This window comes from Colossoma macropomum, unplaced genomic scaffold (assembly GCF_904425465.1).
Source record: "Colossoma macropomum unplaced genomic scaffold, Colossoma_macropomum, whole genome shotgun sequence".
Lineage (NCBI taxonomy): Eukaryota > Metazoa > Chordata > Actinopteri > Characiformes > Serrasalmidae > Colossoma > Colossoma macropomum.
The window spans coordinates 16,326,119-16,346,524 of NW_023494784.1; the positions used below are offsets into that span (position 1 = coordinate 16,326,119).

Genomic DNA, 20,406 nt, shown 5'->3' on the forward strand with positions numbered 1-20,406 from the left:
CGCTGCTGCTCTAACCGGAGCTCCATCAAACCGGCGTGCACGGAGAACATGGACTCAGCGGCGCGCTGACGGCCACAAAAAACACCAACAAGTAAGTCATCCGACATTATTAGCTGCTGTTTAGCCGTGTCGAGGCGCGAATTAGCCATTTTGCTCTCCAAAAAGGACGTGTAGACTGGTTTCATTCGGCTGTTTACATATCTAGGTTAGCAGGAAGTGGCTTAGCATTAGCTACACAGACTAGGCCATTGTCCAAAAAACGTTAATAGGGCAGTATAATAGGCGTTTGTCACGCGTGTCGCACTCTTCTGTGCGGTATATAAGGACTGCCTATTTCAAAATGGGTATATATTTTTTGTATTATCTTTTTTGACATTTCACGTCTTATTTTTTTTCCACCCCGAGCCTGTTTCAGCCCTGTTCTCATCTGTTACCATAGTAACCGTGCTGAGGCAGATGAGGCTCAGTGCAGAGAGAGGATTTTCTCTGCCCGTACACGTCTCCGCTGTTAGATTTGATGTCATTAACTTGTGTTATATGTACGCTAGACATTATTTAGAACGTGTGATATAACGTTACATGTTACGCACTTGTCTCTCGCTGTTTCTTATGAACACATCTATATTGTGGTGGTAATCTACAGCACTTGATTTGGGATAAAAATGTCATTTTTGAGCGTGTTAGGTTGACAGCTGTTTTCAATTTCGTCGTCAATCGAAGTCTTTTTCATCAGGCCTTTTCATTAGAGTAGCCTAGCTGAGTGTTTCCCAACACACCTGATCCAACTAATCAGATCATTAACAGCCCTTTACGGAGTAGAAGTGGGTGCTAAAGAAAGAAAAGCACTAAAACGTGCAGCGTAGTGTGCCTCTAGGACCAGGATTGGGAAACACTGGACTAGCAATGGGCCATCTTCTACAAGCCTTTTGCATTATTGGCGCGGAGGTGGGGCCTTTTTATAGCCTTAAAGGCTTGATGACCTCAAGGCGTATTCAGCTTCCAGAATTGTTGAGAGGGGGAATTATATTTTTCAAAATATCTGCATAATTATGTCATTAAGATGTAAACAAAGTCATTCAGAGTGATTTGATGTGAAAAGCTCCATTCTAGAGAAACTAAGCGAGCCAGAATAGTTCACAGCGGTGGGGATAGAAACCAGATGTCCTCAAGATGCATCAATGAAACCTGTTAAATTAAATTGTTGAATGCCTGAGGCATTGTTTTTTGATGATTTTGAAATAAGCTTTAGGGTTAAAACATATTTTTTCAAATCTCGTCATAGTGGAGAGTACATGCACCTAGTTGTAAGGCAAATTGGTCCCCAAAGAAAAATGATTTTTTCAGATCAACCACTGCTTTTACCATTATCAACATTACATATAAATCTCAAAAAACATGTATAGGTTCATTTTCAGATTCTATATAATATGTAATGGTTCATCAAATTCTCATGTTCCTTATACTAGCAGAGGATATATGTTCCACTTTGTATTGTATAGCTATTGCACAAATTCTGAACCTTTCATTTGTATGTTCTCAGATGAGTATATTACTATATTAGTATAGATAGTATATTGGGCATTCCCTAAATTTAAACCCCAGTGCAAAATAGGAAGTTAAGAGTTTTTAAAGACTCGGTGGGAAAAAAAAGACAGTTTGCTTTTTTCCACAGTACCTTTTTTGTTTACAAATTTATTTGACAATAATATCGGTAATTTCATTAGGATAAAGATGTTTTTTGTTGTGTTTTGATTGAAAGTTTTTTTTTTGATAATTTCTGAGTGTAACATCAACATAATTTTTTACCATGCATGCAAATAATTCTGGATGTCACTTTATACATATTTAAAACAGTTCCATGCTAGTTTGAGAAAGCAGTGGATACCCACAGCCATCATTAATATGCCCAGTGATTGCATCCTGCCTCTTGTGAAAAGGTCCTTTCTCAAGAAGTGAAACTAATTGCAGTTCTCTACAACTTACTCCCACATTATAGCACGTACACCCTGTAATTTTGTTTTCACTCGTCCTCAAATCTCCACCAACATATGCTAAGTGTAGCAATTAAGGCCTATTTTGCGGATTGCTTTTGACAATATAGAGCTTTTTTTTTTTAGTAGGTTAGTTTAAGTTGGTAGAAAGGTGGCCTAAGATAAAGCAAAGTCTTGATTAGCTTTTGAAATTGTGCCTGAATTATTAGTTTTCATGTGAAATTCGCCAGCACAAAGTAGAAGACATTTGACTGACCTCAAGTGCACTGGCATGCATTGTTAACAGTTGGTACAGCTTAATTCTTTGAGCATATGGAATTTATGGTTTAACTTCCACGACATCTTGTGGATTTGTATGTGTAAAGAACTGAGTGTTCTAACTGCAATAATGTGTTTGCATGCTTTCCATTTACAGGTTTATAGAGACACTTCCATCATATGCTGTACTTGTTTTGCATAATCAGAATGTGTTTATTTTTGCATGAGATGTTTATGGGTCAGGAATACGTTATATAAAAAACATAAATGTAAACATGTGACAGATGTACAAACAGTTACTGAGGCACACAAATCATGCAGAATTAAAGACATCATAGTTATTTGCCAGTTCTGTTTTGGGTTGAGAGCACAAATACATGGAATGCTGTTTTAAATCTCATACAGAGCAGGTTTAAGTTTCTGAATTATGTGACTAGAATACTTGTGGGTATGTAGGGGAGTACAAGGCACAACCTAATACCTTTTTGGTTTTCACCCAAAAACATTTGCAAGCTTCAGAGTGGTACAACGGTGTTTTAGGGCCACTGTTAATAAAAATAAAAATAGTAGACTTTGAGAAAAAAGTCATAATATTTCGAGGATAAGGTGGGCTAAGTGTAAGGGGGCTGCCATAACGCTTTGGGGTCATGGTTGCTGTACTGGCGACTGCAAAAACTTTTTTCTCAAAACAGTACGACTTCATTCTCAAAACATCATACCGACTTTTTCCTCAAAATATTACGACTTTTTTTCTTCAAGTCTACTATTTTTAGTTTTCTTAACAGTGGCTCTAAAATGCCGTCATATGCAACTATCTCAGTGTTGCCTCATTGTTGGAAGAATGCGAGTTTGATCCTTCTCCGACCCATCACTCAGCATGATGCTACCCAGCGCAGGCATCTGGTAGCTGATGTAACAGAATTGCCGTTTAGCGTTCTCTTCCAAGTGCAGTTCGAAAAGTTATTGTATCTGGCTTTACGTGTCATAGCCGGGGCCAGTGGTTACAGACTAGAGGGGCCAGTTGTACCTGTTTTCCTAGAAAAGTCTGGGAAGTAGGTGCAAACACTGTTAATTCAGTACAGTGGTGTCTTCTTTGAACCAAGCACACTTTCTGACCTAAATGTATAAATGTTTTTACTTAAAATGTTATAATACAGTGTTAAAACTAACCCTGGCAAGGGAAAGCTGTACTTTAACCTGACTAGCCCCTGATGTGAGTTATATTCTTCAAAATGCTACAATGTTACATTGTACATTGTACATTGCCAGAAGTGATGCAGTGCACGTGGTATGCCTGACTCACTTTGTGACACTTGTTATTTCACACCGGATGCGACACACATTCGTCATGGAACAACAGTGGTTTCTGCTTTCCCTTAATACAAGCTGCAGAAGTCTTTATTGGCAGTTTATTGTTTAAAAAACCATACGAAATCCGTTTGAGCATAGCTGTTAAACTGTACGACCTGGCTTGGTGCTGTGACTGTTGCTAGCCTTCTGACTATGTTATGTATAGCTACACAAACATTTTACTGTTTCTGCAGTGATTAAATATGTTTGTAGAGTCTTTATGTGTTGCTGAGGAGGCGGAGGGGAGGGCACATGTGGGTTCTCCCTGTTAACCTACAAAGAGAGGCATAAGGGGATTTCTGTTAAAACTAATTTGTTGGTCTGTTTATTTGCCTGTGCATTATAGCAAGAATACTGCATTGTACGTAAAACAGTTAGTCCTGACCGTACAGTCTAATTGATTGAGAAATGGTCTAACCGTGCTGATATTTGTGTTAACAGCACAGCTTTTTCAACCCAAAACTGCATCACTTCACTGACGCATTCCCAAGTAACGAGTGACGCGTTGCTGAGTAACGACAAGCTTTATGCACACAAACCCTAATTGTTTTGTATTTGTGCTTATATTAAATGAGACATTGATAAAATGGATGACTTTAAGATATCATATGACCTGCAGCCCATTTGGCCAGACTCTGCTGAAGGAGAATGTGACTGCTGACACATATCAGATTCCGAATCTGCAATTACAATGAAAACTGTTAGGTCGACTGCACTGATGTCAGAACAACTGAACACGCTGGAGTTGGTTAGAAACAAACAGAATACAGTTCAGCAAACAAAATGGGCTGCAAAGTGCTTTACAGACTGGCTGTTACAAAATGACATTCAGGTTAATTTGGCAACAGTTGAAATGACCAAGCTGAACTTGATATTTCTATGAGCTTTATAGTATCAGCAGTTATCTTGGACTGTGCATAGGGCTCAACAGGCTAGGGCAGGGGTTGCAGCATAAATATTGAGAAGAGCCATTTTGTCCTTTCACCAAAAATCAAACCACTTTGGGAGCCACAACATTTTATGTCCATTTTACCATCTTGACTGTAAATATGTCTCAGTATGTGCTAATGTCCTAGTATAGGCTAAAAAATTATAATATAAACAAAAACGCATACTTAATTTGCTCTGCTTTAAGCTTTAGCTCAGCTATAGCTGCTTTTCTTGGATCTCTGGCAGGAAACTTTTGCTTAAAAGTAGAATAGTTTCTTGTAAAATGTCTCTCAAAGTGCGACTTTCTTTTCAAAGCTGAAGTCATTCACCAGCTTTTTGTTCGAATTTTCCTGTTCCACCTTAAAAGGTGCCGCCTGAGGCACCAGAATGTAACCGCTGCACCATTTAAGGTGGAACGGGACAATTCGAACGAGAAACTGACTTCAGCTTCGCGACTTTTTAGTGTTTGGCTGTTTCTCCTTGCAGAGTAAACATTTTATAAAACCAGCTGGAGTGATTATAAATCCAAAAAACCCTGTCAATTCATCTCTAAATTATGCCTTTTTGTTAGCACACCAATCTTCAGGGTTAAAGGGTGAATTAGTAGTTGTACATTCACTCCAGCGTTTTGGACTGTTTGTTGTTAAAACTGTGTTAAGAACGATCAGCAGAGCTTTATTTCACTGCAAAAAGGGGGTTATTTTATTTTTTACCAACAATCTCTCTTTCCGGGTGGAACTCGCACTTGTGAAATTTGGTTCCGCATTATTTTTATCAATTCTCAAACATACCTGTTGCTGAGGAGTTTTCTTCATGTATTCTCTGTACGACTACATGCACCAAACCATAACATCCGTACCGTGACTGTTCAGGACGAAAACATGTACCATTACACCCCTGCATGTGGGGCATGTGTCAAAATATTAGGGCTGCAACAAACGACTAATTTGATAGTCGAATAATCTATCGAATACTGAAACAAATAATTGATTATTCGGATTATAAATCATTACGTTACCAAATGACTCTTATGTAGCTATTAGCTTTTAAATTTCGCTAGAGGTTGTTTTATGCATTTGCTAATTAACAATGAAGACAGTAAAAATGAGTAAATTCTTAAAAAATTCACTGTTGTTATTACTGCTAATACAAAAGATAAATAAAACTCCAATATCTTTTTCCTGTCAAAATTGAAAACCAAGGTTGTGCAAAGTAGCAGCAATAAAATATAACAAAAACTGATTTAGTTTTCTTTAATCAAGTAAATAAACAAATCAGTCTAAATTTAAAACTAAATGTAAACAGTGCAGTACGCTCTGACGGAGCGGATGGGATAGTGGCGAACGTCTGTGGCAAACTTGTTCTGTTTGAACAGTTAAATTTGAACGATTTTGAAACATTTAATTTCAGCATTAACCCTTCGTCCAGCTGCCCTATATATGTTCGTGTAGAGCTACCTCCTTAAACTGCTAGCAAGTGGTGGCAAACATTCGCGGAGAACAGAAAACTGTTTGTAAACGCTCTCCTATGTTCGCTGAATTTGAACGCACCGGCGACCTCAACATGAAGACAATGATGCAATGTAAAACTGTAAACGTTATCTGGAACGTGAACAGCGTCGCTGTGAATAATAGTTACTTGCATTTTTTTTTTTTCCAACTCCATTAACGCTTCAAGAGAACATGCAATTCGAAGTAGAAAATATTACAGTTCATAACATGAAGTAGGACGGAATTTAACATTAACATTAGCAAACTAGCTCACTAGCACACCTATCACCGCGTCCCAAACCACACACTTCTGCACTTCACATACTACACTGATGAGTGCACTTCTAATGGTATTTGCGCTATTTTTACACACTATTTAGTGTGCTAATATGCGGTTTGGGACGTGGCGTATCTTACCGAGAATCTTTTTCATTCAGTGGACCGATGAGTTTCCTCTTCAGACGCTCCAGCAAAAAAGATGCGTAGTGACATCACCAACTAATCAACTACTAAACTAGTTGCCAACTAATTTGGTCGTTGATTTTAGTCGACTAAGTCGAATAATCGTTGCACCCCTACAAAATATACATCTAAAGTGTATTTCTACACTTGTGGCATGTGTCACAAGTGCCACACATGTGTCTGTGGTCATCAGCCCTCTTCCTGGAGTTTATAGAGTTTACTTCACTAATGCATCTGATCGAACAAATCAAGAACTGAAGAACTTAATTAGCTACAGCAGGTGTGGCAGATTGTGGTTGAAACTAGATTCCACAGCCATGTAGAGCTCTAGCATCAGGGTTTGTGATCACTGGGCTACATTGAATAATATAGAAGCATGTTGTGTTCAGCACACTGTCACACAGTGTGGTTACAGTGTCTAGTGTGCAGTGAGCTTTACAGTTAACTGAATATCAAAATTTTGTCTGATAGTGAGGCGTTATGTGCTTGAACCTGTTTAACTGCTTAAAAAAATCTGGTATACATTTTACCCTGTCTTAGGTTGTGTCCTGCGCTCCCCTACTCATGACTTAGTAAATACAGTGCTGCTTGAAAGTTTGTAAGCTATTTAGCATTATGTGAATTTCTACACAAATGTGACCTAAAATATAATCAGATCTTCATTTAAGTCAATGGGGTGACCCTCTTGAGCAGCAGTGACTTCAGTCAAATGGTTCCTGTAACTGTTCATCGGCCCTCCACATTGATCTGAAGGAGTATTGGCCCATTCCTCCTTATAGAACTGCTTTAACTCTTATGTTGTTGGGCTTTGCTACATAAACTTCACATCACTGACAAATGTACTAAGAAAAGTGTGTGCTGATGACTCAGGTTGATGGTGTTTAAATAGGGTAGGGTCAGCTGCACTCTAACCCTATAGTCATTCAATTGATTGAACCACCTGACCCTCATTATCACCTAAACCAGTCTGATAATTCTAGAGGTTCACATATTTTTCTAACCAAAACGTATAATGTTGGATCACACACTGTATAAGTTTGTGTTATTTGTTTTGGTACGTTCTCTTTGTTTATTGTTAAGACTTAGATGAAGATCTGATCATATTTTTGGTCAAATGGATATAGAAATGCACATGATGCTAAAGGGTTCACAGGCTTTCAAGCAGCACTATATATTAAATGTCTATAGTAATACATTTGATCTGTAGAGTATTTAATAAATAAACATACCAAATGTATCTCTTTATTGCTATGCTTTTTCCTATAGCTTATCAGGAGAAGTCCTGACTCTACTGGTCAATAATCTTTCACGCTGATTTCCACCCCTCTCTGTCCTGGGGATGAATGCACCAATGAGGAGCCTGACCGTGAGTCACTTGCCCCAGCGATCCCATCTGTCCAGAACACCTCATGTCGCGTATATGCCTTGTCTGATGTGGTGGACATTCTATGTCGATATAATCGTACTGTACACGTTGGTACACCATATATGCCATGTTGACTAACTGTTGTGTGTTATTTACAGGGTATGCCTGATCGCATGTTATGTGCAGTGCTGGAGCAATTTCAGCTTTACTTTTCCCGTTGGTATGTGCGCTTTGTTTTAGTTAGTGTGTGATATCCATGTATATTATTGTTCTCTGTGAGAATGGCCCTTACTTTAAAGTATTATGCAACCTCGATATTGATTGGCTGTAGGTGTTTATATTGGTGAAGATCAAGCATGATCTTTGCAGCAGGTAAGACAGTATATTTGTGTGAAGTGAACAGTGTTCCGTGTTCTCCATGTGCTTGATTGTGTTCCACATTGGCCATGCAGCAATACAACACATACTGTCTGGTGCAGAGCCATGTTCTTATGTTGTAATGCACAGCTGCAGTGGAGAGATCTCTTAAATTTGAGCTTTCTACATTCTGTTTGCATGTCAGTGTAGGCATACCTGTATCAGACTCTTCCTTTTAGGTGTGGGATCATTTGTGGTATTAGCGTACTTATCTATGGTTGTAGATCTGCTAGTGTCATTGAGCTTTCAGCTACATTTTTCACACTGGATTTTCTGAACGTGCTTTTGTAGTCAGATTTGTAGACAGACTGAATAGTACACAGATTAGCATCTTATAATATGTACATATGTACAGCAGCTAGTGCTGTTCATAATGAGATTAGCATCTAGTCTGAATGGCTAGCAATATTGTAGCTTGGTGCTAACTGCTGTTCGAGTCAGTTTTGGTACTGTGTGTGGCTGTTTTCTTTCAGATTCACTCCCTTTATAGCACGGCTAGTCCCAGCATGCTGAAGAGGAAGCAGAGCTCACGCGTTGAGGCGCAGCCTATGACTGATTTTGGGCCTGATGAGACGCTTACCGACAGTGCTGACATCCTCTGGATCAACAAACCAGTGAGTCATTCAGATGTGCCTGTGCCATATATCTGGCATTTCCAACACTAGAACTGGCAGCATGCAAATAGACTGTGCCTGATAATCGCTAATGGCTGGTGTCTCATTGACATATCAGGGCTATATACTTTTTAGCTGGTAGCACTGGAAAAAAATGCAGTTGCTCAAAGGAAAATTTGGTAGCACACAGGGGAGTACATCTGTATTATTATTATTATTATTATTATTATTAATAATAAAATATTCTGCCAATGTCATAAAACAGCCGGATAAAGCAGTAGACATTACGGGATTAGAGCTGACATTAGCACTAACACTTGAGCTAACTGGTGCAAACTCAGATGGTAAAGGGATCTCATGGTCAACTACGACGGTAACATTGAGAACAGGCCAATTAGAACTTAGAGCATTACTGAGGCTTGAAAAGAGAGTCATGTTTGGTGAGCAGTGAAGTTGATTTCAGTTTCACATGTCAGATTTCTTTCTCCAATAGCTTTCAAATGGTGGGCGAAAAAAGGATAACGTAATTATCAATGTTAGCAGCCAAAACAATCAGCTGCTTTTTTGTTTGCATATGAAATATATGTAGAACCTGTTAATTAGAGGTCTGTATTCCCACCACAATATCTTGCGACGTGGGGCTAATTGTTAGTGTCCTTCGGGGGAGTGGGCAGTTAACCAGCCCAGTGTGGGTGGGAGTAATACGTGTGGATGAATCAAGCAAATGAATGAATAGCCAAAATAAAATGAAAACAATCAATTGGTAATTAACCTATATAAATTATTTCTAACAGCAAAATAATGAAGATGTGGGAGCTGCATGAAATCTGTTGACGAAAAAATTGGTCCTGCACAGACCTGCTGTAGATTTCTGTGGACTGACGTAACCAGCGTGAGAGCTAAACAGCAATCTACAAACTACATCCCAAACAGCAATCATTGGGGTCTGAGCACAAGGCGTCTTATACAAAATACAAATGATGGGCAAAGTTTTTTGTTAGTCCATTAATACTTATCTTTATGATAAATGTTTTAAATCATAAACTGTGTGCATATCTCTGGTACTTTACAGCCCCACAAATTGGACATTTTAATGCATTTTCCTTCAATGATGTCTTTCTAAATTAAATGTGGTATCAGGAAGAGTCTCTAATTTAGCAGAGTGGTATGATGGGTGGGAAGATGGGTGTGGAAGGTGGTTAATAATAATTTTCCCTGCTGTGCATGGTGGTGCATGGTGACATCGTGAAAAAGTATGAGACGCTTTAGAGAAGGGGGGAAAATGTTTTATTTTGATAGAAGATCAAAAACAAGATTTTTGTCTTTGAGTTTGAGATGCAGTTATGCTTAATGTAAGAAAGCACATGAGCTAACAAAGTAAAGGGATACATTTTGATTGCTGTTTACTTGGACTGCACGATAAATTATATTTTTATCGGTATTGCGAATTTCTGTGATAAACAAAGCACATGGGCTAGCTCAGGCTCCACTGTCTTTCTCCTATCCAGCTGGGCTGCTGAAGCTTGCTACCTTAAACCCCCCAGAGCCTTTCAAATAAGAGACCCTGACCAACCACGAACATGGTGACTCGCTACACTCAACCAAAAGCCAGAGAGGTTTTTTCAACTAAAACTAAACCAAAAATATGTATATAATATGAAGATATGTGTGTATATATATATATATATATATATATATATATATATACACACATACTTACTAGAAATATGTATATATAAATTATATAAATATATATAATTTGGTTTTAGAAAAAGCTGTTGAGGTAATGCTTGTTTCTCAGTCCTTCAGTGCATAAAAAATGTGCTTGCAGTTCTGATGTAAGTAGTTAGTATTTATTAGTATTTCATTTGTTTTTATTTTGGATAATAGTTAAACGGTACCTTTGTAATTTTATATTTTGATATTTGTTTAAAGAGAGGTTTAAAGAGAGGTTAGTTAGATTTCTGTTTACACATCCCAAAAAAAACCTTGCACCTGCGTTACATCCAGCCAGAGACACGTTATTTTAATAGTAATTTAGCGCTTCTCGTATTGTCATTGTGATATCCGTCAGGTTTACCGAACATCACATTTTATGTCAATATCGTGCAGCCCTACTATTTAATGTTTACTTTAAAGTATGTGATTTTAGAGCAACACTCTGTTCTCTCTCTGCAGTGGGTGCACTCTCTGTTGCGGGCCTGTGCCATAATCAGCGTCATCTCAGTGTGTATGAACACGCCCAAGACGTTCGAGCACTACCCACCCCTGCAGTATGTCACCTTCACCCTGGATACATTGCTCATGTTCCTCTATACGGCCGAGATGATTGCCAAGATGCACATCAGGGGCATCATCAAGGTAACAAACCTAGCTGGTGGTGTCGCGATTGTTAATGGAAGAAAAAAACAGCTCAGAGTTCCATGCAAGCCAGTAAATGGGCAGCTGGTTGATGAAAAGCCCTTAATTACTGCTGAGTAAAGTGTGGACAGCTTAATTGGCAATTGAAGGATAACAAGCACACAGAGAGACATTGAGCAGTGAATCACTTAATGCTTGTCTTTTTGTGTTCCCTGAATTTGTCCGAGTTCAGAGTGATTAGTCCAGCCTCAATCAGAGGTCTGTCTTTAGTAGCAACAATACACGACCTTTCATTTTACACATAGTTTATCAGCTGAAACATTATTTAATTTGACGAGTCACTGTTGGACGGGTGCTCATCTTCACTGACTCTGAATCTTGCTAGTTTATGTGTTCCTCAATCATGCCAGATGGCACTTGTAGTTTGGCAGTGTAGTTTGCATGGGCTATACACAGATTTGGGTGTTTTGTGTCTCAGTGATTTGGATATTCTTTCATTGGTTTGATTTTGTACCAAAGTTATAGTAGTTTAAATTAGTTGGGGTGAAAGTGACTTTTTTTTTTTATGACCTGTAAAATAATATCTAGGCCAAAATATTTGAGTTTTCGTTTGGCACCCAATTCTTTAGTATTCTAAAACTTTATAATAGGCAAAGTAATTGTTATCATATGGATAGTCTTAAAAATAAAAGACTATGTTATTCACTTGTTATTCACTTGTCACTTCTACCTGTTATAGAAATTTAGGCCAGACATCCACGTCATACCACCTCGCCTCAGTGTGCAACAAATGGCACCGCTTCCCTCTTGGCTATTGAAGCTAAAAGACGAAACATGCCTCAGAAAGTGTGTGTGGGATCACTTTAAATTATTGGATGATAAGAAATGATTGTATGAGTATTTGGTGGCTCTGGTGTCCTCTGAGCTTGGTGCCAGGTCCAGGACTGACTGCAGCAATCGGGGTGCCTGCCAAGCTGGTGATCCTCCTCATGGTCAGACAGCCTGTAGCACCCAAAGCTTTTCAGTCCTCTGGTCCACTCTGTGTAGCTTGACTAAGACTAAACTGCTGCTTTCTGTGACAAAAAAAAGGTGAACTAGCCAAATACAGCAACTCAAAATGACTAATAACCCTAAACCAAAACTAAAACAGTGATGGTGACAAATAAATGATCTAATTTGTTACATCCATAGCATCTAGGTACATGACCTATACATGCTATAGAGGTGGCTTATAAAAGCTGTATTTGAATGAAAGGGCTAAAATCGCAGAAATTCCAACGACTATTTAAAGAATGTAAAATGCTGTCTGGGCTAGCTCTAATTAAAGGCTTTTGATATCGCTTATTAAGGTTATGAAGGCAGCTCCATTAAAATGAGTATGTGTTTTGATTTGTTATCTTTCCATTTGATGTAGCGCTTTTAGAGCATCCAGATTTAGATCTAGTTTATTTCAGAGCCATGATAAAGGCTTTACATTTTCAAGAGCTTGTTTGGCAGAGTCTCCAGGGGGCAAACACTCAGCCACTGAGGTGTCTGCTGCTCTATCAGATAAAAAGCCAGTGAAGCATGACCACAGGCTTCGCGCAAGCAAACAAACCCGTACATACTGCATTAGTGATGTCATGATCCTGTGTCCTACCTGCTTGAAGCTCTGTGTAAAAAAACCTTGCAGTTACTTTGGTTTAATTTAATTAAAGCCACGCTAGTGAATGATTGTACTACAGTTAAACTATTAGTCTATTTTTGTGTCACACTGCGTCACACTGGATTGTGCATCAATTTATATATAGCAAAAAATTCATCCACATCAGATGATAATCATATTTAGCAGTGGTGAACCATGAGTATTGGAGCAAGACCTTCAGTTTGGGCCATAAACATAGTCAAAAACAAGATGAAGAAACAACTCTGCGATAATGCAGATTTCTTCCAGCACCCCTGTAGGAATCTAGTAGTATGTTAGTACTAAGCTACTAGTGACAACATTTTTTTGGTTATTCTAGGTTAAACACAGACATTTGTAACTTGTGTCAGACATATTAGCATATATTGCGTGGAGCTGCCGCAGCAGTTTTCCTTGTCTAACTACTGACTGAACACATTGGTGAGGTTACCATACATATTTGCAGTCAGTGCCGGTTTTTCGCCCCAAAGCTGTCCCACCCATTGTAAATCAAAATATGGTTGGTTGATTCCTCTGTCACGTTTTCATGTTTTTAGTCCAGCTCATCAAGTCAAAACCAGTGGGAGAGCTAGCTTGGCTCGGTTCTACATGCCATGGAGAAAAAAAATCCTGATTAGATAATTTTCCTATTGGCAGTTCCAAGAATATAACTCTTTTGTTTTCTTAATAGTGAATTAATAGTGAAATAAGAGTAGTGCTAGAGTACTTGTGGAGTTCAAAAACAGCAATCATGATGATTATATTAAAAGAAGTATCAAAGAAATCATTAGGCCTTCTCTGAAGACCTAGAAGGCCCTGAGGGTTTCCCACTGGTATTTGGACACTGTTTACAGGACTAGATTAGAGTATTTCTTATTCTTAGTATTTTTTGGACTACTTACGTTTTATTTCTGAAATATCCAAATAATTGAATACTGGGGTTGACGGTAATGAGTATGACTTTACGGCTGTTGTCACAGCTAGTTTGCTAATGGCTTCACCAGAGTTTGGGTTTTTGTGACACCATATCTTTTCCATTTGGATTGTTATACACATTGCAATGGCTAAGTAATCCACGTGGGTATTGTGTTCTTTGATTGGTCAGGAATTTGACAGTGATACAAGAGCTGTTGCTTTGATGTTTGTCTCCCTGAGTGCCATAAAATGATCTTTTTTTTTTTTAACTTTCTCTAGCATATCATTAGCATAAAATCCTTCAAATATATTCATCAGTTTTATCCCTCAGATCTATTCTTGATAAAATGGATAATACCCATTGTTTTGCAGGAAAATAGAGACACATAACTGGTTTGGACCATCATAAAAATGCGTTCCCACCAGCTGCAGACTGACCCAGGGCTCACTTGGAGGCGGATCAAGAACTTTGATGTTTGGCTGTTCAGTTGTTTGTTACACTTGAGTATGGGTGGACTGTTGACACCCTTCAAAACAGACCGTACTAAAGAAGAAGTTTGATTGGTCCGCACTAAAGAAAGTACACTGGGTGTATGCACCCTAAGACAAAAAATAGAGAAAAGACTTACACTATGAGTGTAACTGTAACAATACTCCGGGTTATAGAGTGAAAGTGTGTTTTCATATTTTAAGAAAGTGTTCACACTTACGATTTTTTTATTCTTGAATTAACATGTTTTGAGTTTGTAATTTGAAATTTGATTGTGATGTTATCTTACGTAATCTTGTTTGTTAGCCTTTGAATTTTACATTCCACCTTAAAAGGAGCAGCAGTTACATTCTGGCACCTTTGCAAGCTGCACCATTTAAGATGGAACAGGAAATTCAAAAAAGAAACCAAATTCATCTTCATTGAATTTCACAAGTCATTTCCCTCATATGTGCGCCCAGTATATTTGGGAAATAATACAGTCATTCATACTTAGGTACCAGCTGGTCAACGGCTTGTTTCACACACAAGACCCCGACTTGCCTGATGCAGCAGGCCAAGTTAGGGTGCTTATCAGGTGGTTCAGGAGGAAACTAAAGCATGTCAGGTGTAAATCTTAGGCTAAAGCCAACTGTGAAAGACTGGCCATTCCTGTGCGTCCGCTACCTTTAAAACAAAGTGGACTACTTCAGATACAAGGGTCTGTTGCAGTTTTCATATGAAATGTGACTGAAACATCTGTAATATATATGCAGCATTATCTGTGCTTATTATACTGGTATAACAATTATCAGAAAATTCATAACAGATGAAGAATTTCAGTTGGTATACCGGATGTACCAGTTTATTGCCCGCTACTATAGCCATGTCTTTTGTCCATTTTTAAAGTAAGTTATAAAGGAATTTTATCTTTCTCACTTGTCATTTAGTAGTCCAGCACACAAACCATGGTGGACACCTGCACAGGCTAAATATTGCTGCTTTTTTTGTTCCCAGCTGCCCCGGCCTTTCATTAGCCCTGCAGCACAGCTGCTTCTCACCTGTGGACTCTCATTAAAATCTACCTCTTATCGCCTTGTCTCTGTTTCCAGGGAGATAACTCTTATGTTAAGGACCGCTGGTGCATGTTTGATGGCTTCATGGTGGTCTTTCTCTGGGTCTCTCTTGTGCTTCAGGTACAAGAATCAGAAGTTCTTCTCGTATTGACTTCTCCTTGCGGAAGTTTTTGATATTCCTTAAATTAAAAAGCACGTCACATGCTGATTTATACTACTTACTGGCTTTTATTTGAATTGTTTGTAGGTGTTTGAAATAGCTGAGATTGTGGACCAGATGTCACCGTGGGGAATGCTGCGGATACCGAGGGCCCTCATAATGATCCGAGCCTTTCGGATCTATTTCAGATTTGAGCTGCCACGCACGCGCATAACCAACATTCTGAAGTAAGTGTCTCATCATGGCAAGAAGCAATTTTGGAAAAGAATTCATGCTTTTATCTATAGTAGTTTTAACTATATTGCAGTAGTCACTTAACAGATCTTCCTAAAAAGCCTGTTTAACAGTTGAAGCTCTTGAGAGTTTTATCTAAGACCAAGAGAACCAGACACATTACTTCACTTTTTTGATCTCTGTATTGGCTATATACTCTATATAATCCTAAATGGAAATTGCAGTGTTACAGTAGCAAAACATATAATTGCACATAAACTTACACATATTAGGCAGAAATAAAATGGAAATAAAAACAGACCTAAATTAGGCAGAAGTAAAAAATTAGACATACGTTAGATTAAAGTATGAGGGAGTAGAAATAGAAGGATATCTATTTGCATATTTACGTAGCATATAAGACAGATTCTTGTATTTACATGAGAGCAGGTATTGCACCAAGTGGTATGAGGACTGGAGCAGGCAGCCACCTCGAGCGGTGCCGGAAGATGAATAGTTTTTTTGGAGAAAACTAATCTATTCTTCCTGTTTTTGAGGGTTACCAATGATTTACATCTCATGGTAAACCTTCTGTATTTATTCTGGTGAAGTATCTTCATTGTTGACTTTGACACAGATACACCTACCTCCTAGAGAGTGTGGTGATCCCACCACTGCTGTGAAGGGTTTTTTCTGATGGGTTTGTTTTGATTCTTCCAGCCTAATGATGGCTTGCTTTACTGGCAGTGACAGCTCTTTGGACTTGAGAGTAAACAGCAACAGATTACAAATGCATATGCCATACTGGTAATCAACTCTAGATCTAACACACCTATCCATGGAACAGCTAAGCAGCCAATTGTCCAGTTATTTTTGAAAAAATATGGGGACTATGGAAGAAATTTGTACTCCATTTCCCATATTTAGATGTAATTATTCTCAAATTAAGGCTACTTTATTTAATGGTAACGCCAATATGCTGTGGTAGATCGTTAAATTAACATTAACTTGACTGTATAGACCAAATAAAATTTGTAAATATGAATGTTACTATACTTCTGAGTGGATAATCCATCCAGTCAGTGGTAGAAGCAGCTTGTTTTAAGTAACAATAAACACGAACAGAACAGACTGCACCAAAATATGGTCAATAATAGTAAATTTCTGTTCTGGTTGGGACTATAATGTCAAATGTTTTGGGGAGGGAATAGGGTCCATATGCTGTTAAGAAGTGCAAAGATGAACTCATTTTCTCCTGCTACTGTCATTGTAACAGCTATTAGCATTAGCATAACAGATAAAATAAAGGCTGTTTTTTTTAAACACTCGCAGTACAAATGAATGGCTGGTGCATGCTCATGATTAAATTACAAAATAATTAACCACCCACAGTCCAGTCCAATGTTGAAGAACAACCCCATTTACAAAAAGTTGGGATGCTGTGCAGAATGTAAATAAAAATAGAATGCAATGATATGCAAATCATGTAAATCATATTTTAAAGGAAAATACTACACAGACATTATATCAACTGTTGAAACTGAGAAATTTCATTGTTTTTTGAAAAATATATGCCCATTTTGATATTGATGCCAACAACACATTCCAAAAAAGTTGGGACAGTTTACCACTGTGCTGCATCACCTCTTCTTTTAACAACACTCTGTAAGTGTTTGGGAACTGAGGAGATCAACTGCTCTAGTTTTGAAAGTGAAATGTTTTCCCATTCTTGTTTGATATAGGATTTCAGCAGCTCAACAGTTCGGGGTCTCCTTTGTCGTATTTTTCATTTCATAATGTGCTATATGTTTTCAGAGGTGACAGGTCTGGACTGCAGGCAGGCCAGTTTAGCATCCGGACACTTTTAACATGGAGCAATGCTGCTGTAACACATGCAGAATGTGGTTTGACATTGTCTTGCTAAAATAAGATTAATAAATAAGGCCTTCCCTGAAAAAGACATTGTCTGGATGGCAGCACGTTACCAAAACATGTATATATTGTTCAGCATTAATGGTGCCTTCACAGATGTGCACGTCACCCATACCATGTGCACGTCACCCATACCATGTGCACTAATGCACCCCTATACCATCATGAATACTGGCTTTTGAACTGTGCACTGATAACAAGCTAAGTAACTAGCCCGGAGGACACAGCGTCCATGATTTTCAAAAAGAATTTCAAATGTTGATTTGTTGGACCACAGGACACTTTCCCACTTCACCTCAGTCCATTTTAAATGAGCTCGGGCCCAGAGAAGGTGGCAACATTCCTGGATCCTGTTTATGTACAGTTTCTTCTTTGCGTTTGAGTTTTAACTGTTTAACTGTACAGAGATGTCTCCAGATCCTCTGAATCTTTTAATGATACTATATGTGGTAATGATGAAAAGCAAAAGTTCTGTGCTATTTTACAATTTGAAACGTTATTCTTTATTTAGTGGTGAACTCCTCCCCATCTTTACTTCTGAAAGACTCAGCCCCTCTGAGATGCTCTTTTTATACCCAGTCATGTTACTGACCTGTTGCCAATGAACCTTCAGGTGTGTTTTAGCATTACACAGCTTTACCATCCTTTTGTTGCCCCTGTCCCAACTTTTTCGGAACGTGTTGTTGGCATCAAATTCACAATGGGCATATATTTTTCAAAAAAACTATAAAATTTCTCAGTTTCAACATTTGATATGTTGTCTTTACTATTTTTAATGAAATATAGGATTTAAATGATTTGCATATCATTTGCATTTTGTGTTTATTTACATTTTGCATAGCGTCCCAACTTTTTTGGAAATGGGGCTGTAATTGGAGTGGGAAGATGAGTTTAAAATACTATTTAACGGCACCAACAGAGCTTTAGTTGCACACAGGCTTGCCAATATCAATAGCGACGACATTAGCACATAATTTATCAGTGTTTAATATCAAAAATGTACACACTATTCATTTAAAATTATAAAATGTGGTATTTAGATGTTTCATCAGAAACTCACTGAAAAAGTTCTGTTTTCTCCAATACCTTGGTAAAATAACTTGGGATTGGTACAAAATCCTGTTGTAGCAGTACAGTGCAACCAGCGTTATCCCCCCTGTAAATTCTCTGATATGTTCCATATTGAACCATGACAACTCAAAGAAACTTTGAATGTTTAAATGGTTCTTTGCATGGTTTAAATGGTTCTTCTCTGTGATGGAGAACCTGTTGTACATGGTTCTTTAAAAAAACCTTTGAAAAATGGCTTGATATAGCACCAGAAATGGTTCCGCTGTTGTACTATATAGAACCCTATTTGCTAAGAGTGTATTGGAAAGCACTTTGAATTACAGTTGTTTTTGGACTATGCTGTATAAATAAACATGCCTTGCCTAGAACATTGCTAAATCAGGTTCATTACATATAATTCCCTTGTCCTCTGCTTATAGGCGATCTGGAGAGCAGATCTGGAGCGTGTCCATATTTTTGCTCTTCTTCTTGCTCCTTTATGGAATCCTGGGAGTTCAGATGTTTGGCACCTTCAATTACCATTGTGTCACCAATGAGACACAGGAACAGTAAGTATTCACAAGTATTCTGAACAGCTGTGTCTGTTTGATTATTTGCTTATATAAGTTGCCATTTCGGGCCTAGAAACATTTTTAGTGATAATTGCTGTTTATTTTTTTTCTCCCTAAATGCTGCAGGGCCCAGTGCTGTTAATATGCATTTTTTTGTTTTTGGCAAACAAAAGGGATTGCAGGCACTACACCACCCACACACATCTGTCCTCATAAACACAAATCCCATCAGCTGCTGTATTTATTATCATTTTCATCTGACACAGCAGATTCAAAAAACTTCACTATATACAGTTCACATTGCAGTGTGCAAGGCTTTATACACATAAGACACGGGGTCTCACAGCTTCAAGATGTATTCAGAGGTTTTCAAAAGTGGTATATATGTATTAGTTCTGTCAAAGTTAATAGGGTTAATAGGTTGATAATGTTTTAACCAGATAATTCTTTAATGACAATTTTTTTTTACACTGTTTGTCCCTTCAGATTGTCCCTAGTAGTGTCTACGCCAAACCACCTTTCGTGTTTGAAGTTCTTTTTTGACCTTCTCTGACCATAAAGCATGGTCCTTTTGAAAGTTTCAGTTACGTCTGGCAAACTGTAGGCGCTTGTGTTTGTTGGTCCTTTACACCAGGGACTTTATTCTGGCAGCCCTCCTGAACAACTTGTGGTTATATAGTTGGTGTCTGATTGTTGTCTGAGAGATGTTCTGCCCCCAAGACCTATTTAATGTCTGCAGTTCCCGAGCTTTGATCCCTGGAAATTCTTTGGCCACGCAAACCACCCTTCTGACTGTGCATGCCGTCAGTATAGACATGCATCCTCTGCTTGGCAGATTCTTAACATCTCCAAGTTTCTTTAAACTTTATATTTCCATTTAACCAAACTTATCGGGCATGGAACTAATCAGATTAAACTGTAAACACATTGATAGCTAACATGGCGGTGTGGTGACTGTCTGACTGTGATGGTTCCCGTTGCTGAGCTGGTTGCTGTTCCATTGGCTGATAATTGTTAATATTGCTTTATGAAATAAGGTCTGAAATACAAGTAAGTTGTTAAATAAGCTGGTGTTACACTGAGAGGCTACCACTGCTGTAGTTACACAGTACCTAAT

General features: G+C 38.3%; 1 protein-coding gene across 1 annotated transcript in view; it reads left to right on the forward strand.

The window, feature by feature from the left end:
- nalcn (sodium leak channel, non-selective) overlaps positions 1 to 20,406 on the forward strand; it is a 161,225-nt gene continuing 140,819 nt past the window's right edge. Inside the window, exons 1-7 of the mRNA XM_036579146.1 lie at positions 1 to 91; positions 7,748 to 7,847; positions 8,738 to 8,878; positions 11,057 to 11,239; positions 15,399 to 15,482; positions 15,610 to 15,749; positions 19,158 to 19,286. Of these exons, the coding sequence (XP_036435039.1) occupies positions 7,821 to 7,847; positions 8,738 to 8,878; positions 11,057 to 11,239; positions 15,399 to 15,482; positions 15,610 to 15,749; positions 19,158 to 19,286 (704 nt within the window). The 5' untranslated portion in view covers positions 1 to 91; positions 7,748 to 7,820. The remainder of the gene's footprint in view (positions 92 to 7,747; positions 7,848 to 8,737; positions 8,879 to 11,056; positions 11,240 to 15,398; positions 15,483 to 15,609; positions 15,750 to 19,157; positions 19,287 to 20,406) is intronic.